Source organism: Bacillus rossius, chromosome 3 (genome assembly GCF_032445375.1).
Source record: "Bacillus rossius redtenbacheri isolate Brsri chromosome 3, Brsri_v3, whole genome shotgun sequence".
Classification (NCBI taxonomy): domain Eukaryota; kingdom Metazoa; phylum Arthropoda; class Insecta; order Phasmatodea; family Bacillidae; genus Bacillus; species Bacillus rossius.
This window is the reverse complement of record NC_086332.1, coordinates 32935594-32959043: the sequence shown is the minus strand read 5'-3', so window position 1 is coordinate 32959043 and position 23450 is coordinate 32935594. Positions and strand designations below refer to the sequence as shown.

General features: G+C 37.9%; 1 protein-coding gene across 1 annotated transcript in view; it reads left to right on the top strand.

Moving 5' to 3' along the window:
• The window catches only part of LOC134531262 (uncharacterized), a 140894-nt gene that overhangs the window by 12838 nt on the left and 104606 nt on the right, over positions 1-23450 (top strand). The window contains exon 2 of the mRNA XM_063366953.1: positions 17030-17191. Within this exon, the coding sequence (XP_063223023.1) occupies positions 17030-17191 (162 nt within the window). The remainder of the gene's footprint in view (positions 1-17029; positions 17192-23450) is intronic.

Below are 23450 nucleotides of genomic sequence, written 5' to 3'. Positions count from 1 at the left end.
CTTCTGTTGAAATAATGATTTGTGCTTCGTACTTGTCTCCAAGGTATACACATTTCTTTGACGTTACAGAGTCTGTGATGACCGTAACTATACAAAGAATAAAAAAATATTTGACAAAAAAATTTTTTAAGAACCTCTTGGAAAACTAAATTGCGTGTTAATTTTCTCTGGCCATTCAATAATCTTCCTTGATATACACCAGGATGGGAAACATATTGGCAGGGCGATTCGTATGAAGGTGTTCAATTGAACAGAGTTCGCAACAACACTAGCGTGCTACAATTCAAGTGTACCTTAATATATATTCGCGATCAATTTAATCCCATCATTAGCTCTGGAAAATTGACACAATAGTGGTAGTAGATTCATATTTGCAAGTGGGAGCCAACATCTTGAATTATTTCAAACAAATATACGTTGCCATAACGTGGCAAACTAAGCCATGGCTCGCTACTTTATCACTGAAAATTGCTGAAACAATGTGCCTCGTCAAAGTATGACGCTATGCCCCCATGAATATCATCTTTGCGCCACGGACTCGGCAGCAATGCTAGGAGGAACGGGTTATCAAATAGCAGTGAAGATGTTCCACTAAAAGCGCATTAAAACAGAATTCGTACAGCGTTACAGAGTCAGTCAGTGAGTCAGTGATGAGGGTATTTATATGATTTACTAGCTGAAGTACCCGGCGTTGCCCGGGCTGAACACAGGGTGAAGGGGATTCTTTTTTACGTGACAACGTCTAATAAATCGATGAACGCCGGCTGCACGCACGAAAAACTGTCCCGTTACGCCTATTGTCCCGTTACGCGGTGTTTCGTTGCGCTCATTTTACGCTTGCGCCGCATCTATCTCTCTTCCACTCGATTGGAACAACCATCGATTTTACTTTTTCGAGGCACATTAAACTTGAAACACTCCCATTCGTTTCCTACTTTTCCTATCATCGTCCTGTCCTTAACAGAATAACACAGATTGGAAGAAGTTAAATAGCAAACATGTATAAAAGTTATTGTTAAAATAATCTCTTCGTTAAAGCAATAAACATATTTGAATTAATAAGTGCAAATAAAAGTAAATTTATCAATTAAATTGTAGATTTCATTTCACTCCTTCTTTGTATCCATACAAAATAGTGATAATTCAATCAAAATGATTCAATTTTATTCATAAAAGCATGCAATCATTTCATCAATGTTTTGTTATGACGTTGTCACGTTAAACTATCGTCCGTAAACCGACTTTACAGACAACCAATTTTTTTTTAAATAAGATGTAGACAGTAATTATTAATTTGAACGTTCAACATTTAATTTCATTAAAAGTTGTCCAGATTCTGTTTTGAGGATTATAAAAGAGAGATGTAGAAAGGAGAGGAAGATTTAGGAAATAATTGTTTCAAAAACTCATATATCAATCAACGTTTTGCTAAAATTAGATGTAAATAGTAGTGTTCTTATTTTTAACATCAAATATTCAAAATATCATCTAGGAGGGCCAATGTAATTATTTAAGGGGTAGGAAAGGACAATGGGGATTTTTTTTTGTAATCTCATGTTTCCAGTGAACTTCATTTTATGTTTACGATAGGTTCCTCTCTTTTGTGCATGTACTGTTCAAATTTCACTAAGCAAAAACCAAAAATCTGCTTTAAGGGATAGTAAAGTTGAATGGGGGGTAGTTATTCCTAAACTTCATGCAGTCAAAAAAAGTAGCGTTATCAGAAGATTTATTTTTATTTTTAACATAAAAAGTATAGTACAAATTACTAAGGAGTGAAATATTTTCCTTACAGGAGTGGGATAGGGGTGTGTGGACAGGAAGATGGGGTGTGTCTATTTTGAAATCAGATAAAGCAGTAAATTTGTTTCCTGTTTTTAAAATTAATTATGCTTAATTTAATTTGTATGTGCTAACATTATGCTTTAAGAAATGAAAAATGGGGATGGACTGGTTTTTCAAAATCTCATGTAGGCAAAGATCTTACTTTTTTTCTCAATTTTATGTTTAACAGTAATTTTTCTCCTTATTTTGAATGTTATGTGTGCAAATTTTCATCAAGTAGTATCAAAGATCTGTTTCAAGGGGTGAGAAAAGGGGGCGGGAAAAGGGGGTGAAATGGTTTTTAGACATTCTTTTTTTTTCTAAATCAGTTAAAGTAATTTCCCCCTTAATTTAAGCACAAAGTGTGCTAAATTTCATCAAAATGTACAAAAATGCTGTTTTAGGGTTGGGAAAGGGGGATGGGAATGAGTTTTTTTTTAAATTTCATGTCGACAGTTCCCACCAAGATTTTGAAATCAATGATAGAAGGTAATTTTCACCTTGTTTTTAATGCAAAGTGAACAAAATTTCATCAAGTAGTGTCAAAGTTATGTTTCAAGGGGTTGTAAAGGGGGATGAGGTAGTTTTTCTAAATCTCACCTAGACAGTGACCTTCCTCGGGCTTCAAAGGTCAAGTGTGCAAAATTTCATCGAGATCTAATTAATTACTTATATTCGTTAAAATCAAGTGCAATTTTGATTTAAGATTTTCTATACGCTTTCAACTGAAACTCCAAAGAGAAATATTAATTATATTCTTACCCAGAAAGTTATTTTCATGTCTTTTCTTTCTTTCGATGTTCGTAAAAGGCGAAGAAGGTCAAAACCTCAAAAAAAAATTAAATATTTAAAAGCACATAATTTAACTTCGAAATTTTCAACGGCTGTGTAGTGAATGAGAGCTTTTTGAGATAAGGAATAATACATGTATTCGGGTTTTCCATTGTTCGCGTATTTCCTTACTATCCAGTATCGAGGTGTGTCATTAGTGTTTAGCGGTGCGGGTTAATAGTCTTCATGAAAGAACTGAGTTTATGTTAGAATTTATGAATTTTGGAGTATTGCACTGTATTTTAATGCTCCGTAACGGCAAAGAGTCAGTAATTAATGGAGATGTTACATTAAGCGCGTTCTCTTTTCAAACTGTCTTCGTGGCTAAACTCTGCCCCCGGGGCTCGCGGCTCAAGAGATTAAATGTTTACGCCGGAACGGCTGCGAAGTTTCTGGAATTAGCCGCCGCGGTCTCGGGCGCGGCACGGGGCGCTAACGGTCGGAGAATATTAATGGCGCATGTTGGGATCCGCCGTAGCAGAGAGCGCTCCGCGAAGCCATCACAAGGGCCCGTCGGAGGGCGCCTCGCGTCCCCGTCCCCCCCCCCCCCCCCCCCCTCTTTCACTGGGGGAGCGCGCTCGGCTTACTTCATTCTTCAGTGCGGTTCAAGTATTCATGCGCGCTGCTCCGCCCGCGCGGTGGACGAGTCCATTCTACTTCCGGGGCGTCGCGCTGTCCGTGAATCACGTCGCGTAGGAGGACACAAGAGTCTAGCGGCAGCAACGCTACTTCCTGCAACTGACTGCAAATGCCGCACCGCTCACGCTCGTTCCGGGGCCGGCGGCGTGATCCCGCAACGGGAAGCCTTCTTTTCACTGACGAGAGAGCAAAACGTCCGATCGTGAATCTTTGGTTTTTTTTTTTTTTTTTGTTCATTGTAAATAAATATGGAGGTGCTGTTAAAAGGAAAGACTATAAACAAGGCAACGGTATTTATTTGTAATCGTTTTTAGAGGAAAATACCTAATTGAAGAAACGTACTTCATGGATTTATATATTTTTCATACCGTATAAAATCTAGGAAGTCGTTGTCTTCCACAAATATTCTCGGGACGCCCCATATTCCCTTGCAATTTTACGCAACTTGTAATTTTCAGGTAAGGACATGATAACTAATGGTCAATTAGGTTAGGTTAACTACATTATAAATACTTTAAAAGTTATTTGCTAAGCAACCATACAATGATTTTACAGTATTTTTAATGTAGCCATACTAACCTAATATAATCAACCATCCACTGAACAGTCTGTGTGGCTTTTTTATACTGGAGAGAAAAAACCCGCGCGTAAAAATAAAATAAAAACATCCAGGGGGTAGGCGCTCCCGATCGACCAACTTCGGAAAGGTTCGGCATTTGCAGCCAGTTGCAGGAAGTAGCGTTGCTGCCGCTAGAATCTTGTTGGGAGGACTCGCGTGGCCTCGTGTCGGATACGTAAAAAGTACGAAGACTCGGTCTCACACGCGGAGGTTGGATTCGTCCGGACAAAGCTAGCCAGCTCCAATCATACCGGAACTGGAGTCCCTTTGAAGGTCCATAACCTTCTGGGACTTTCTGGAACATTCTCGAACATTTCAGAAGATTCTAGAACATTCTATAACCTTCTGGAAGATTCTAGAATATTTTCGAAATTTATGGAAAATTCTTTAATATTCTGTAACAAACTAGAACTTTCTAGGACATTCTTCGGAAGATTTTATAACATTAAGGAACATTCTATAAAAATCTAGAACTTTCTGGAACCTTATAGAACATTCGGGAACTTTCTTACCAGTCTCGGCCACTTCAGCACTCGATTCCTAGCTGCTTCACCGTCTTTCCATATAAATCCATTGGTGCGATGCCCTCTTTTGACACCTACATCTTAAAATCCAACCCCTGCAGTTTCAAACCGAAAACTTCTTCATGGATGGGGACTGGAGGATTGCCATTCCACACAACCTCCATGGGGCAACTTGGGTTGCGAAGTTATAGAGGCATCCACGTAAAAACAACGCTTACATTATATATATATATATATATATATATATATATATATATATATATATATAGTGCTGTGCATTTATATTGAAAGCGCTCTAGCATTTTAAATTTCGTCCCGAATTTTGTCACCAGATATTTGCTAAAAGTAATTTGCGGGTTGTCATAAATGCCGTGTAAGTAATCATTTTAATGAACACTTGCGCACTCTTTTTACCGCTATTATATTTATGATTCCTTGTTCAGGTAACATGAAAATGTTAAAGTGCTAAAAATAAATTTACAAGAGTAGCCCTCCAATCAAATTTAGGTCATAAAAATGAAACAACCAGCACCTGAAGTGGCAGCTCGTATATCGCCCTACCTGCATGCGACCAAGTCCGCCATCTTTCGCAGTTGGTCTCCTTCTGCATATTTCTACTGGGCTCAAGACAGCGTAAAAAAGTATGCGATCACACTATAGGTCTATAATTTCAGCAGAAATGTTTGTTTGCATTGACGGGCAAAGCTTTTTTCGGAGTCACCTCGGTATTAGTTTTGACAAACAGAGTTACTAACCTAACAAATTGAAAATCCCCATTTTCAGTAATTATGAACAAATAAATAGTTTTCACTGGTCGTGTAGTTTTTATTGTTGCCCCTGCTTTACCTTAATAGGGACAGTTGAAGGTAATTTGCCACCAAAAACGCCTTTCAGGGCAGTAGATGAGCAGAGGCTGTCCGATGCCTCGTTCAGAAAGCCACGTGCCCTGGCTCCCGACACCCGCAACACTTTGAAAATTCTTCAGCTGAGTCATCATCCAAAAAAGGCTAGACCAGTTGTTTTAATCTAATAGTTGCCTGCTTTGTCACTCAGAAAAAGGCTTCTTCCTTTGCTTCTTTCTGCGAAATTCACTGACTGATAATAATCAATCTCCCTCTTTTTGATCCACAGGTCATTAGTTTGCAGTGTGAATGTAGCTTCTGTCTCTTGCACATGACCTCAAAGATTAATATGAAATGACTACAGGGACGTAGCCATGGAGTCCAGACCCATTTCTTCCAGGATTTAAAATAAAGGGGGAAAAATAAGCTAAGACAGAAAATTAAATAATAGCAACTTAGCTACATAAGGCTACAGAGAGAGTATTTTAGATTTTAGATTTAATGGGCTACAACATTGTATATCCTCCCAATTATAGCCTCAGGAGCGGCAGAGATTGTGTTTGCAAGTAGTCTATATTTAATGCAAGTTTGCACACGGTTTAATGTTGTATTCATGTATTTAGTAACATTAATATACATGTATTTATGATGTGTTTGAACTAAATCATCCAAAAATTGACTTAAGAACCAATAACATAAAAACAAAAATACGAAAAGTTCAGTTTTATTTACTCAAGCGAAATCATTACTTAAATTTATATGGGTAAACGTTGGAGTTTAAACTTATATTATTTCCTGAGATTTAAGTGTGACATTCAATTTTATCATTAAAAAATTATGTAATGTTTAATTTGGACTCCCTCCGTCACAAAACCCTGGTTACGGCCTTGAATGTCTTGACTTTGTTATAATGTGGCCATACATCCAGCCTCACATTCCAACAAAAGGATATACCATTTTCCCTCAGAGAACTCGCCATACGCCGGTCGAACCAGCAGGATATATGTATATGTATACATATAGATATATATGTGTTTGTGGTTAATTAGTTAAAATTCTCGACTGGAATGATGGTCTCATAGCTAATTAGCAAATGAGTAAACTTATGCGAAAGGGATTGCTACGTAAATATTTAATACCTTTGACAATGAGGACGAGTTCAGGTCTGTTTTATGATTATTAAAAAGTATCAATAAAATACAGGTAAAGTTATGACAAAAATTATGACACCATCATCACTAACTTACAGATACATTATATCAATTAAAATAATTTCGAAATATATAAAGTTGAATCGTGGAATTCTCTCAATTCCAGGAAAATTATTTTGATTGACGGTTTCAGCCTTTCACATTTTCAGACAAAAAAAATCGTTTTTAAATTAAGGCAAACATGCCAAAATATTATGATAGTGAAAAACGGAAATCTAACCCGAAGCGTTTTAGTAATACCTGGGCTTCATATGGGACTAAAATTCAAATATTTATGTAACAATCGTTTGAAATGTTTAAATTAATTTCTTTAAGCACCCATATATCTAGTGCAGAATTGTGATGCGGTGTTTAAAAATAATAATATAAATTTCTTTAAGAAACAACTGAACGTATTTAAATAAATTTGCACAATAAAATATATCCAGCTTCAAAAATGCTTTTTCTCACAGCCATATATTATAACTTCAGAACTATATGATTTAGTTACGTTTTATGATATTACTACTAGTTGTTTATCATTTTTCATAGCGGTTTTAATACTAAAAAAAAAAAAAAAAAAAAAAAAACATGCATCTAAATTTATCCAGACGCGTGGAAACACACGCTAAAGTATAACCTTGAAATTGTGCATGCAGCAACTTGTTTATCAACAACAGATGGATTCTTAACACGGTTCGCTTCTCTTCACGCCATGATTAGAAGCAGTAAAGAGAAGTTTCGTCTCGACAAATGACGTCGAGTTAAGAAGCAGCGCCCTTGCTGACTCGAGGCTATCCGAGCAGATAATCACCACGAACATGGTGGCAGCTTGGACGAGAGTATCGCGATGTTTCGGTCTGTAAGAAACACCCGAGGGTGTTTCGGAAAACTGGCTCCTTTCCTTCGTTGCGCGCCGCGTGATGCGAAATCAGAAATCGAGGTCTTTCCTTGAGGTCAATGTGTTTCTTTCTATTTCATTAATTGCTGTTGCCGCACACGACGTGAAATAGCTAGAGGTGGCGAGCAACCGGCGACCATTTTTCACGAACCTGGAGGTCGGTTTGAGAGTAAATGTGGAGGAGCGAGCTACATCAACACTTCCAGAAGTTCTTTTGCGCATCAACAAGCAGTTTGTGCTGCGATCTGAAGTGAACCAGTATTAAATAATTGTTCAGTTTATTGCCACGTTTGTTCTTTCATTCAGCCAAAGTGTTATAAAAAAATTCACTGTCCGTCTCTGTTATACAGTCGTCTATAAAAACCTGTGGAGACTGCTGCATATGCGAGGGCTATTCGTGAAGTAAGCTCTGTTTGGTCATTATATATATATATATTTATATATATACATACACATATATATATATATACATATAACTTGCGAGAAAAAAGTTTTTATTGGCAGTTTTAATTTACTACATATCTACTTCACATTTTCACATAATCGCCATTTAGTTCCAAACAATTTTCGTAAAGCTGCATCAGTGCCATAGGCATCATGGACTTCGAATACGCAATGCGTGTAGCCTAAGAACATGCGCTCAGTAAACATCTCCGGTAAACGTTTAAGTAATCTCCGTGCTCGAGTCGAAAAATGATGGCTACAATATTTTAGGGCGAAAGGGGCGCCTTTTTGTTTGATTTAATAGAACGTGGGTCAATAATTACAGCGAAAATTACAAAATTACAATTGTCAACTGGTTTAATTCCCAGGCGGCGAACTTCTATGCAGAGGGGTTAAAGAAACTGGTGCAGCGTTACGAAAGTAGTTCTGTTGTAAATATAAACTGTAAATAAAAACTTTTTTCACGATTTAATTTTTTCAATGATCAAACAGAGCTTACTTTACGAATATCCCTCGTAGAAGCTGTTTCCAAACACACCAACAACGTATAGCAAGTATTTACCATAAATTGTGACGAAAATGTTATTACAATTTTTTATATATCGTGATTACTAAGATATTTTTATTTTTTAGAATTTTTTATCAATTTTGTTTTCTTCTTTAATTGTAAATAATACCAAACTAGAAACTTATTACAGCTTAGTGCAATTAAATTTCATACTAAAATAAAGGTACCTTTTTTATTACTAAAGAGGTATGAAATTTATTGCTAAACACTTTGGGCCTTTTAAAGATATTTGTTATGAGAAATATATTTTTGTCAATTTTTATTGGGTAAAACTATTTTCAGACAATTATAAAAGGAGTACTAAAATTGTATTTTTATGAACTACTTTAAAAAATTGTGAATATGTTTTAGTCTTATTCTAGCGCAAGTATTTACCTTCTGGGCATTTTAGATGTTCTGAAGCAGTTTGCAGAACCATCTATAATTTATGGTTGAACACTAAGTAATGATATATTTTGTTAATAAATTTTCCACAATTCTAACACCAGAAAACCATTAATTAATATATACTTAAATATGCATTGCACAGGTCTTTTTATTTACCCATTTTATAAATTTCATACAGAAAAAGTGTACTTATTCCGATTCTGTCTCAGAAGCGCATGCATCTTTTTTATTAACAAGAAAGTTAGTTACTTTAAATCTTATTGTCACCGCAGAGAAAAACGGATATCATTTGAATGCTAAAAAGTGGGCGTGTTTGCGGTGTACTACAGACACACGCTGTTTTGCGGTGTACGTAATAAAAGTAATTTATGTTTGCGCATCACAGTATATAAGTAGGTTCCAGATGCACAAAATTCAATTTAAACTCACATTGTTTCACACCCATTCCAACTTCTGACGAGTTAGGTGAATCATTTAGTGTTTTAAAGTCTCGCTAAACGAAAACGTCTTAGGACGAATTTCAAAGTGTTCAATTAATTTGTTTTTTTTTATTTACTTTGTCTTTCTTTTCCTTTTTTCAACAGAGCGTTCCCGAATGTGAGCAGTTTGGTACCCACTCAGGGTTTTATTTATCATTAGTAAAGACCTACGAAATTCGCGTTATTTGGTAGCACTAAGCTAGGCTCCATACACTTGTACATAAACAAATCAATGCTACTACAGCGTACCTTCTGTCCGGATTGCAAATTTTTTTCAATTGGCTTCCTGTAGTTCGTGGTGCGTCTAAGACACATTATCAAATAAAAATTGTATTAAAATGTATAATGGTATCCATTTTAGACACTGTCCAAGTAATAACGCGAGTTTTTCATGTCTATAATAATTAGTCATGCTGAAGATTGGACTCGAACCATAACCACTTACTTATTCCTCGTCTCCGACAATCTTCCTTATGACTGACGTGTGTGTCTGGCTCACTTGAGCAATCCTGATTTGAGACAAACGAAATTATTCCTCAGTTTGACTACCGTGTGAAGTTTTCGCCTAAGGCTTTCTTGCATGACTGTGCTAGCCAACCTATGTGTAGGCCTACATATGCATATTTATTAATATTTTTTGAAGTTATATTTCTTTAGGTGCTTTATGAAAACATTATGAGAGTGAATTTTCACAATGTGTGTGCACCACGCAATAAAATTATCACAGGTTGAAAAAAAAGCTACATGCAAATAATAATTATATATGTGCTTTTTAATTCGGTGCTTTAGTGATTGATATTTAATACTGGTCCATATCATTAATACATTTATTTAATGTAAATATTAGCGACATAAATTTTGTTTATAAACATTTTCAAGTTTATGTTCAAGTTCAAGTACTTATATTTTTTATTTAAGTGAGTATATGGTCCCATATGTATAATTTATCTTCAATATAAACAATAAATTATCTCTTTATTTAATAAAACATTAAAATTAATAAATTATAATAAATATGTAGCATATCTATTTTTATTATCATTATTCATTAAAAATTTACCTAGATTACTTTACTAAGTTAAATAATTGATTTTATTCACCTGTTTATATTAATATTTTATACTGAGAATTTATTCAAATTTTTAAATATGTTTGATGTTATTCTTAACCGACCGTATATATAATATCACTCTAATCCTTTTATTATTTTATTTCTATAAATTATTTGTATTGAAAATTAAAGTAAGTTTTTTATTACGCCAATTAAGTATAACTTCTAACGCGCGTACATAATAACATGCACCTAATTTTTTTTTTTAAGATAATATTACCATTTCCGTCTGTGAGAAAGAGGGGGGGGGGGGGGGGAGGTGTTTCTATTTCTGTTCGTCAGTCGAGTTGTTTTCAACCTCGAAACTAGTCCTAAGCCATCACAAGTTTATTTATCAGCGCGTACCTGCCTACGGATTATGTCTATTGTGAAAGCTCCATTGGAGAGGAAATTAATTTACGACCGTATACACAGTTTCATCCAACGCCGTATCGGCGGATGAACCAGAAATGTCTGACAGCGATGCCGCGTGCAACCTATCTCCGGCCTGATTCTTTCATATCACAGTCGCGCGTATCAGTTAATGAGAGCTGGCTCCAGGCCATCAGGTAATGAGATTGTTCCGCGCCGAAGATAGAAGAGCTAGCCTCGTGGCGCGCGGTCGCATTGTTGTCTGGTGGTGCGCTGCGCGTTTCAAAGCGTTCGTTGGCTGTCAGCGTGTGTGGGGGCGTTGATGCTTCCTGCACAACAAACAGGAACCTCATTACTACGTTTCATTAGCGTATGTGCATGGGGTCTCATTGCATCTAAATGTAAGTGGCAACATATCAGTAACAGTTTATAGCTTACAAAAATACTATTAAGAAGTTTCTTTAGTTAACACGCATAAAAAAGTTTTTTTTTCTTTTAGAAAATTATTTTTTAATATTCTTATCTCTGGAAAAACTTTTTTTAAGAAAAATAATATTGTTTCCTCTATTGGTATTATTTTTTTATGATTTCGAGGATTTTTTTTTGTCTTGTGTAATATTTTATGTTAATATTGGTGGCACACCACGAAAAAAAAAATTATTTGTTCATATATTTAATGTTGTATTCACAGTTTGTTTGTATTATTTATGGTTATCTGTAAGTCATTTACAGTTTATAAAGGATTTTATCACTTCAGTAAATGTTGCTTAGTGATTTTCAGAAATCTCAGAGCGAATTTATATTTCAATCTTAGCACGAATAATTGAGAGCATGTAATCGTGAGTTATATTATTTTGTTATTTTAACCGTTCGTGTGTAACTTTCGTCGCAACACGTTTAATTCATAAAAAAAAAAAGTAATTTGGTCCTCTGAACAAAAACTGGAAAATCTTATGTTTTCTATTATATTTTTCAACAAAATATTTTTTTTTTTTTATTTACGAATAATATGATTAAAATCAAGATTTGTTCGACAAAAGGACAAGACTCACGCTAGCGTTGAAATATGAACGGGGTCTTGAAGTTTTTTTCGAAACCATTAAACGAACACATGCGTATTTTATTTATAATAAATGTTATAAAGTACTGACTGTAGGTTTATCGGTGCCCCGGCTGAAGTAACGGAGAGAATGCGACGGGACAGAAGCGCGATGATTGGGGGGTAAGCGCCCCGCGGGGTTGGCCCTCCAACTGGACTGCACTGTGCCGGCAGCTGCCCTCGAACCCTAGGGCCAGTGGGGGGGGGGGGGGGCGGACACGCCCGTGTTTCCGCCCCGACGCCTCGGCGTCCCGCCGCCAAACGACCTCTTGAACTCCTGCAAGTGACCGCTCGGAAGCCGCTCCCCCCCCCCCCTCCTCCTTCTCAACCAGTCCTCGCAAAGACGTCTTCAGCGTTCCGGTCACATCCGCAGCTTCGCCGCACGGAGCCCCAGACTATCATCCTCCTCCCCCCCACAAGCTGAACCCTGCCAGCTGCCCCTCTGGAGTGCTCCTCCGATCTAATTACCTGTTTTCGGCCCGCTGAGCCCGCGAATCGAACCACCCCTCCCTCCCCCCCTCCTAACCCAACTTCTCCTCCAGTCGCCCCCGCGTCGCCGGGGAATCATCTGTTTCGTGGGCGACCGTCGAGGCTGCCCGCCTCCGGCGAGAAACACGCCGAGAGAGGGCGGTCCTGCCATCTTGGAGCTTCCCTTTCGTTTTATTTAATTTATTTTTTTATTTTTTTGCTGCAACAAACCTTTTCGAAAAAGTTCTTCTTTGAATGATCCTTGCACTGTGGAAGGTTGATTTAAAAACATTATTTTTTTTTAACTTACGCCTATTACGGACATCCAGTGTGAATGGGGCACGTCTAAAAAAAAAATTGTTTTAAATTGTTTCTGGTTTGAATTTTTGGCATGACTTACAATGAGTGACGAAATTAGTACACAAAAATAATTCCAACATAAATTTAGTGGTATAAATTTTAATTTAGTGGGCTCAAAAAAATTAATATGAGGTAATATAATAACAAATATAATAATTTATAATGAATAATATATTATATTTATTTTTAAGTATATTGTGTATATATTATATAAAGATATTATAGCCTACATAAAAAAAATTAATATATATATTATATAATTATACATCTAACATTATATTTATATCGCATAATTTGATGAAATAATATTTATTATTTTTAATATGTTATAATATATGCACTATATTGATCAAAATTATATAATCTTATATTTCATTATGTATTAAAATAAAAATTAATAATAATAATGTAATATAAGGACACATCAACAAGAATCCGAAACTTCAAATTGTCCGTGTCCTTATCCTAAGGTGAATGACGTTATATTGTCGCACGGAAAACTTCCCTGTCTACATTTGCGATGTCCGATACCCGAATCTACTTATTTAAAGAGTTCGCCAGGGCGCAGAAAATATAGAGTACCAAAATAAGTGTTCTTGTAGTTTTGTTAATTGTTTTCGTGCATTGTAAATGAGTACGCAGCTAAGTTTTGAATGCGAAAGTGGCGAAAGGTGTGGGAGTTCGACAATATTAATTTTCAAAATTGGAACAGGAAACGGCAAATATCACGAGTGTTCTTCTTCTGTTCTGCCAAAAACACAGATTGGGACAAAAAGTTCAAGTTGACCAATTTATTTGCACCAGGGAGATTGGGACCCACATAAACTTTTTTTTTCTAAGAGAAAATAAAGTTTTTTTTTCCATTTAAATGTGTGTACCACGTGTATCTAAGAGATACATAGTTTATACAGAGTGCATCGTCTGCCATCTGCCGGACTGACGTGACAACAACGCCAAGTTTTCGCACAAAAATCTTGTAGCTGTCGGAATTTTTCTCTGGCGTATTTGGTGGTATCTAATGTTTAATTACAAAAATGGGGATACAGAATTATTTTACAAAATTCTACAGTAAGTTGTGTTGATAATGTATGAAATATTTATCTGTAGCGTGAAAGAAAATTGTTTGGCAACTCGTTTATAAAGGCTGGATGTAAAATATACTTTACTTTTTTTTTTTTTTTTGGAAATTATACGAGTTATATTTTATGGTCACTGAATTTTAATTCAACCTGTTTTTGGGTTAATAAAAACTGCTAAATTCAACTTTTCCTGACGTATCACATACAATTTCCACGAATTTTTATCGATGACAAATATTTAATTAATTTATTTATGTTATTTGATTACGTTGTTACCATGGAACCGAATTCGACGGATTTTCCAATATTCCTTATATTAGATTAACACATAGGCTAAATATATTTCTGAAATTTCGCCCCTAAGTAGATAAAATGTGAGTGTTTGGTTTTGAGATAAAAAAAAAACATATATTTGAAGCTATTTTTTTTAGCTACTTTTCAAAAACGTCATACTTTATGGGCTGAAAAGAGGGTAAATATTCTTTTACGAATAAATTGTCGTAGTGACGTCGAAAGCTCTCATGTAACACGTGGAATGCATCGAGTGAGGTACATCCTGAGAAACGCAAAATTCTTCACCGCAATAAATGACACGAGAAAGCTATAAACTAAAATAAAAAAATAAAAGGCTGGGATGTGCGTGAGGGGTGCGGTGTATATATCAGCCCGAACCTCCAGAATAAAAAATATGCGTTACCTCTGCCGGTAAAGTCACGTGTTCCTGCCAGAAATACTGTTTCGGGAAACACCTCTCTTTCGCTGCAAAGCCGAGTGGATGTTTTAAAAACCCTCCCCTGATGGGGGATGAAGGGCTGCTGCGGCGCATCGGAAATGGGAGAGGGTGAAACCGGCACGGGGTAGGGGAAACTAGGGGGTTGGGGGTGGAGAGAGAGAGAGAGAGAGAGAGAGAGAGAGGAAGTAGCACGAAGCCAAGTACGTAGCTCCCGTGCGTAGTCCGTCTCCGTCTACACAAGCGTCCGGAGAGAGAGGGCTGTGCTGTCTCTGTCCCGCTTTCGGCCTCTTCTGCTCCTGTGTCAGAGCAGAGGGCGTGTGCGAAGCGGCGTGGGTTGATCCGAAATGCACTAAAATCGCTCAGAACATCTCTAGTATTATCGAAGACAAGAAGCAGAAACTTGCGCTCTTCACGCATATGTGTAAAAAATGAACACCCCTCCACGTAGTGCTAAGAGCACGACACACGGCATTGGTTTCAACGTGAACAGCGACTACGAGAGCTGCATTTTTTTAACACAGGACTGAGTATAAAGACACTCTCTCATTCTCGGCATCTACTGTACAGCTGTATCGTAAATTCGTGCAACACATGGCTATGGTTATTTACGCATATATTAAATTTGTTTTTCGAGATAATGCCGAGTATTTCTTACGAAAATAAAATGGCGGATAATTGTGTATTTTAATTTATGTTTCATTCAAGCATATATGTATAAACCATGGGGAAAAAATAATATAATACTCAACAATTTAACTTAAAACTGTTTTACCATGCTTATTAATATGCGCAGTTAATACTGGAAAGCTTTTCAGGGAACGGTTAACCATTGGAGGTTCTGAGACAGCACAAAATAGAAATTTCCGGGTAATAATCCCAAACCAATATTACTGCGAACACTATTTTTGGTAATACAGTTTTTTTCGTGTAAATGTGTAAATCTACAAATACCTGTAATTTTACATGGTTATTTCTGTCAGTTTTTCTAGCAAGTCCCTACTTATTTCACCATTAACAAACAAATGTTTAAGAAATTCAACCCTTTTATCTGTGTAAAGGCCAGTTTACGAATGAGTTCTTGGGAATTAAAACAATAGTGTGTCTTCTTAAAATACGACTGTGGATGCAAGTATAAAGTTTATGATTTTAAATCATAAACTATTACACTCGTAACCACTTTCATGTTTAAAAGACAGGACATATACTTACAGTTAATACTCTTAAATCTCTGTTTCATACGCTGAGTTTTTCATTATATTTTCTTATTATTGTAATTAAAATAAGGGAATCTCCCAAATAGCTTTCTAGCATTTGTTGTGGAGCCTAAAATTTTGTAACATAGATATTTACCCAATGTTATTTTGGATCTGTAAAAGGTTAGGAAAATGAACTTATAAACATTCACGTGACATGTTACCAGTTAAATCATATTTAGCATGTATCAGTTGAGAAAATGTATGACCAAGCAACAAATGCAAGATGACTGTCGTGATATGTTTAAGGCAGAGTAACCAGCATTGTGTGTGAGACCGAACTTGAGGGGCCCGCCTAGACAGGGGAGTATTTTTGTTAGTGAGGCGGGATGATAAGTGCGACGCTCGCTGGTATTTCCGGCGCGGTATCGCCTTTAAGCGTAAGGCTCTCAACAAACACGCAGTCTTCTCGTCGTGCACAGGGAAACTATGAGATTTGAGCGGTGACCGTAACATCGTGTGGCGGAGGAATGAAGATAAAGGTGTAAATGCAAGTCCCCTTCGGGCTTTCAAGAATCTGAACCGGGTGACTGCATGCCTTAAATACGCGTTGTAGCCAATTTCATTCCTTAAAAAAAAAATACATTTAAACTAAAACTCAGAAACATCCACCCTCAGTGTATTCTTAAATACTTTTCGTACAGAGACACCACTCTGTTAGCAGTAGTAGTTTTCAAATCACGTGGTTTCCTCTTGAGCTGTGCACAACGTGTGTGTGCCCTGGTAGGCGGAGTCCGTAAGTACGCAACCATACACCAGCCCTACCGGACACCAGTCGGCCAGACGTGTCGCCGCGACGCGACGTGGAGGTGGTCGCAGTTACACACGCGGCCAGTTGGCCGCCGCGCCGGCGGTGACATTTTGAGTGACTCTGATCACCGCGACCAGTTAGCCCCTGGCGTGCGGTGTAGCTGTTAGGTCCCCGCCCACCCGGGCACACACACAAGGTGAACAGAGCTTCAGGAAAAAAAAACTACGTGATTCTAAAACTACTCGAGATATCCGAGTGGGGTATGTTTACGAAAAGCATTTAAGAGTTCGCTGAGGGCCGTAAAGTAGTTTTGTTTCCGGATTAAAATTATAAACTGTATTTTTTGCTGAAAGGCATATTTTCAGAGTACATATTGTTGGAAGCACTCAAGGGACTTGCATCACACCTTTATCTTCATTCCTCCGCCATATGATGTTGATGTCACGGCTCAAAGTTGTCCTGTGGACGACGAGAAGACCGCGAGCGCCGCGCTCGTCGCCCCGCCTCGCCGACGCAGACACTCCCGCGTGCAGCCACGACGCAGGCCCGGACGAGCGCTCGTGTTCGTGTTCGCAGGCCAGGTGGACCTGTGGACGCGGGACACGACCGGCTGCCGCTGCCCGCACGACGCCTCGCGGCGCGACTGCGCCTGCTGCGTGCAGACGGGCGGCTGTCACTGCGGCGTGGCGGCGCCCAGCCGGTGCGCGCAGTGCGGCCTCGAGCAGTTCTGCGCCAACAGTGAGTCCCCGCGTCGCCCCTCTGGGTCCTCTGTCCCCCCCCCCCTCTGGGTCGCATCGGCGGGGCGACTGAATTGTTGCCCCTTGGATGGGCAGCCCTTCAGGATTTTTCTGGCAATGGTTTGTTTGTACAGCGAATGGAAGGGCAGCCCATCCAATTTCTGAAAACATGTTTCTTTAAGTGTTTAAATAATCCTGAAAACTTGCCTCTTGGAAGGGCAGCCCATCAGGATTTTTCTTACAGTAGTGTTTTTGAAAGGTTGTCTGAATTGTTGCCCCTTGGAAGGGCAGCCCTTTAAGGATTTTTCTGACAGTGGTTATTTTGTAAAGTGACCTAACCTAACCTAATCTAACCTAACCTAACCTAACCTAACCTAAACTAACCACTGTCAGAAAAATCCTGAAGGGCTGCCCATCCAAGGGGCAACAATTCAGCTCCCCCGCATCGGCCCCTCGCCCAGCACCTCACGTCATTCCCCTCTGCCTTAGGAGGCCACGTACTTGGGGAGTGGCTTGAAACTCGTCGGCGGGACTGTCGAGACTTGTGGTGGTTCCGTGTTGTGTGTTTCTAAGCTATGCGTCTGCCACAGAGAAAAAGGTTTGTTTGAATCAAACAAATATTTGTTTATATATGGCGAAACAAAATATTTTGTTAGCTTAACCCAACCCCGGTAAGTAACAAAAATGATTTGTTACACCTAACCAAATATACAGTTGAGTCAACAAAATCATTTTGTTGGGTCAACAGAATCTTTCCTACTACAAAATACTGGTTCGAATTAACAAAATATATTTATTTCTCCATATACAAACAGATATTTTGTAGAGGCAAGCAAACCTTTCTTTCAGTGTGGACTGGCCAGCACGGGGCAGCCGGCTCACTGGAGTAATGACCGGTGCGGTGGGTTGGAGCTGGCAGGAGGTCAGTGCTCCCCAAATAACGACGAGCCCGGCGGGGGACCATCTTGACGCAAGGAAGGGTGTCCCCAGAGCCCGGACGGGAGCCACACATACGAGATGTGGACTTTTGTTGCCCGGACCTGCCTGGTGGCGCGCGTGGCGGGCACCATATTTGCCCCACATCCGGGGCGAATACGGCCTGAAAACATGTTTCTGAACTCTTGACAGTTTTTAAGCCATGGCAGTTCTGATGTGTGTGTTACTGCGGTATGGTAGTTCTAATGTGTGTGTTGCTAAGCTGTGGCAGTTATAAATTGTGATACTATGTTTTTAAGTTCTGATTTTCTAAAATATAATGGTTTCAACTTGTATGTTTATAAGTTTCGATCGTTCTAGCTCATAGTAATGTGATTTTTTTTTCTCGATAATTCTTAGTTATGGGTGTTCTTAGATTTTAATTTCTAAGTAATGTGCGGCTCCCATTTCAATGTAGCATTTTGGCCAGCGGTAAGCTTGCCGTGACTTGAATTAGACTTGTTGTACAAGCTTGCCATATCGAGCTTATTCAAGCTTGTTCCAAGCTTAACTTGTATGATTCTGACACGAGACTTGCATTCGCAGGGTTTCAATGAGCTCGAATGAGGCTAGCCAAGAGGACTTGTTTAGGCAACTTGGTCCAAGCTCGATGTAAGCTTGAGTCAAGGACAAGGACTGTCGTAGCAAGCTTGTAGCAAGCTGGAAGCGTGGAGACTAGTAAGCTTGATTCAAGTTCGCAATATTGTAGAGGCAGGCTTGCTGGAATATTAATACGCAATCAGGGTTAAGGAAGGTATTGTATGCATCACCATCTTGGATCAACGGTGTTCTAGTCATATCACGTGACTCGCACTAAGGCCTGAAAAGTGGTGGGCGTCAACTTGAGTTAGTGGGTTCTCTCGGATTACTCCCGTTTCCCCTGACCAATACAATCTGTCACTGCAACACTCGCATCACTTCACGTCTCATCATCTCTAGTGACCTCCATTCATTTACTCATTCATCTAGGATTTGTAAAATATTGGCTACAACTTGCAGTAATGACGCTGGTCCCAGTTGTCACGATGTTGAAGCCGTGATGCTTCTATGAGATTGCATGGTATTATTATTCTGATTTTAGTATATAATATCTTGGAGGTTGATGTACAAAGTGAATTTTATTCCAAGCAGTTTTTTTATAATAGTATTCCCAAATTTTATTTGCGATTTTAATAGTTTACAAATTTTATTAGATAAGATTGTAAGAAATACTTAATAACCGGTTTAAAATTGGATTTTTTGCTTAATTTCGGCTTTGTAACAGTTAAATTTTAGACGTCACCAACATTTAAGTCAGTAGTTAATTTATTAAAAATAAATGACGTATAAAAATCTAGTCAAAAAAATAGTGTCTGGACATTTGAACACTTAAATGCTGTCCTGTACATCGAATGTGTAAAAAAAAAAAAGTGTTTCAAGTATGTTTTCAAACATGAGTTTAGGAAATTTGTTCAATCCATTTTATTTTAAATTAATTAAACTGATCAGAGGACTCTGTAACGCAAACCGAAGGACAGCGCTCGAATAACCGAGCATTGTTTTGAAATCCTTCAAACACGGAGGATGGGAGGAATAATTAGCTTCTCCGTAAAATTCTCATTTTGGCGCTCTCACTCATCTCCTTTCAGCCTCTCCTGTTTTTGTTTAGCCATCTCTTTTTCATCCCACCCACTTTACCACGCAATGTTTTAATTTCATTCGAATCTTTAGCGCCAAAGACACAAAAAGTTCAACGAACACGAAAATGAGAAGGCTTCAGTAATCAACAGTATTCAATTATTCTCATCCTCCAAAACCTTTGTGTTAGCACAGTCATTTTTTTAAGAGAAGCCACAGTAGTGTATATTAATTTTACGAAATTCTTGATGAACAACATTTTAACTGCAGAAGAACCATTCATCTATTCATTGCTCTTTTTAAACCAGCTTTTTTTAAATTTAAATGAAGTAAATGTTGAACTATATTATTTTGAAAAAATATGTGCCGGAAGGGGAAAAAAATTAAACATATTTTTGAATAAATTAGAATTCTTTATCCTGCGGCGATTTGGATGTATTCGTGTTTTCCTTTAGAGAGTGTACGAGATATTTTACAAATAAAACAAGGAAGCAACAACTAAGATAGCTCAGTATTGGAAAGCAATACACTCGCTCACGAAGCGCTACATTGAGGTTTAGTACACAAAGACACTTTACATTTTTTTTCAGTTATAATTTGCCATTCCAGTTTTTCTTTAATTTTTTTCTGATCTTATAACATCAAAAGTTATATTTTATACGAAATATTTTCTAAAATACATTCTTTAATCAAATACACAATTCATCTCAATCGTAGCTTATGAGAATTATATATAATTAATTTACACCTGAGGCCACCTTCATAAAGCGAAACCACTAATAAACATAAAAAGTCTTGGAAGGGGTTTTATATCTGACTGATAGTTTTTAGTTAGCTTAATATCAACCTAATGATTTTTTTGTTTAAATAAACAATAAAATCAAACAAATTAAAACCCAATAGCCTAACTTTTTTTTTGGTTTTTCCTAAACATGGCAAGCACAAAATATTACAGCAACAATAATAAAAGCAACTCATATCAAACATCCTATTCTCACGCTTAAGTAGCCCGTTTAGTTATGGGTGTATTTGTGTTAGCGAGACGGAGTATAAGTGCGACGCTCGCTGGTGCTTCTAGCGCGGTATCGCCTCTAAGCTGATGGCTGTCTTCTCTTTGTGCAAAGAGAAACTACGATATATGAGCGGTAACCATAACATTATATGGCGGAGAACTGAAGATTAAGGTGCAATGCAAGTCCTTCGAGTGCTTCCAAGAATTTTTATCGAAATTTTGATGCCTAAAAATATTATTAAAAAAAGCTTTTAGCCATTTTCACTCATAACTTATAACTAGAGACATGCAAAATTCGCGGATTCATTTCGCGATAGGCTAGCGTCAAAACAACTATACCTTCGTACCACTTCTGCGATTGGCCCACATTTTATCCGGGGAACTGTGAGCCAATGGGAAACACTAAACCAAGAAAGTGCTGAATTACCGACAGCCTAGTAGAGACGTCTCACGCGTCAGTAACCAATGAACAGGTGTCATTTCCGCGAGTATTTAAAGGACTGTGGAGTCTATCCTAGAAGTCAATGAATCCGCGAATTTTGCAGGTCTCTACTTATAACACTTTAAAAACGAAACACGTAAACAGAACTTCTTTTCAGCCACCCTCGGTATGTTCTTAAATGATTTTCGTTAACAGGATAACTTGAGCAATTTTAAATTCGTGTGGTTTAAACTGGTGTATGCATATTCATTTTAGAAATGTTAATTTAATCTTAAATTTGCAAGAATTGTTTTTAACTTTTTTAGAGGATAATAAATCTGAAGGAAAACAAAAAATTCAAGACGAGGAATCATATACCAAAGCAGTATATCAATAAAACATCCCATTCCCGCGCTAACATCTACAATGCCGTCTGAGGGACAGGTCGGAACCAGGAGAACCTTCATCATCATAATTCTTGCCCAGCGTGTTCGCGGGAACAAAAATTGGAATCTCGAAAGAGATTGTTTGTGCGCTGTTTCCTTGTGGCTGGAGCGGGGAAGTTTACTGTCAGGGACTGTGATTTACCGCGAACATACTTCGTGCCAAGATATTTTTCACGACACTCGCCTTCCTTATTTTCGGGATCTTTTTTTTTATTATTATTATTTTTCCGCCGCATATTTTTTTTTTTTCTTCTGGCAGCGCTTAGACCGTTTCCAAACAGATCATAGGGCGTTCGGGCCCCGTGGTAGCCGTTTCCTCGTCGGATGGTTGAGTAAACACAAGCAAATAGCTTCCTGCTCTGACGACTGCGACAGTGGCGGAACCCTCTCTTGCGCATGCCCAGGGCACCTCAGAGAGGAACAAGAGCGACCATTCTGCTCCGTCGCCGGATGTCCAGTCCCCGCGGTATTGCTCCTGATGCAGCGGACAGACTGCGACCGGAGGTACTTGGAGGTCCGGAGGAGAAGAGAATGAGACTCGCCGGTTGGTTGTGGCGTCTGCAGTCGCGCTGTGCAGACTCCACGCAGCTGACGGGCGCGACCAATAGCGGAATCCCGTGTGCAAAGGAAAGGCACCATCAGGGTTTTTCTCTTCCCAAACTTACACACTGAAAGGCTTAAGAGCTCGATACCTCGGATATTACTGTAAATTTAAAATACCTACATTATCGTGCTCCAATTGTAACAAGTATAACAAGAATATAAATTACTTTAAAAGCCAACTTAGATTTTACTGGGTTGAACTAGCTTCTATTTGTTTTTTTTTCTTTGGCCAAGAACTTCCGGCTACGTGTAACTCAGTATTTTATTGGCTCCTGTTTGATTTTTATGCCACAGTTTACCAGATTTTCACCCCACAGTCATTTTTGTTTATTCTCAAAGAGTTAACTCTCTTAATATTTATTGCTATAATTTGGCGAAATATTTTCCAATTTTATGTGCAAGAATTATTTTACGTCTTTAAAACAAATAATAATTGTTAATGTATACTTATGACTAGACTACATTTTTACTCTTATCTATAAACTTGGGGTTGTAATGCGCCTAATGCGCCCGTTGTAAATTGATGTATACAACAGACACTTTAGTTTAATATATACGAAATATATATAAAAATTCAATTTATGTTAATATATTGCAAGCTCATTAATTGTCTCTGGTGATTCAATAATCTTCCTTGCTGATGATTGATTTTTATATGCACTTTTACTTGACTTCCAACTCTTGATCGTGACAAAGCCACATACAGTTGGTCGCCCCTCCCCCTCTTTTTTTCTCTCACAGTTGTCACTCTTTCTCGCCGGCCACGCTTCCATCTTAGATATAGTTTTTTTTAAATATATATATTTTTTTTTTCATAAATTTCTGGTAAATATTTAGCGGCGTTCATCGCTTTCAGTGTGAAGTAAAAAAAAAAATAACTATATTCTTCGTATTAGTTTAACATTATTTTCGGTGAATGAATCAGGTACTTGGTGTCTTGTCGAACCGGAAGCACTGGCGGATGTACGAGGGAAACGGTAGCACCTAGATAAAACCCACCGGGTGGGAGACAAGTGATGTGACAACAAAACCTCTTCGAAAATCTAAGTATGAATCATTTTTAGTGAATATAATTTAGCGCTCGCGTACTTAACATATGTATATTATTTTTGATCTGCGACCTCAGCCGAAAGATAATTATCTTTACTATACCTAATATAATATAATATAATAAGCAAGAAGATTC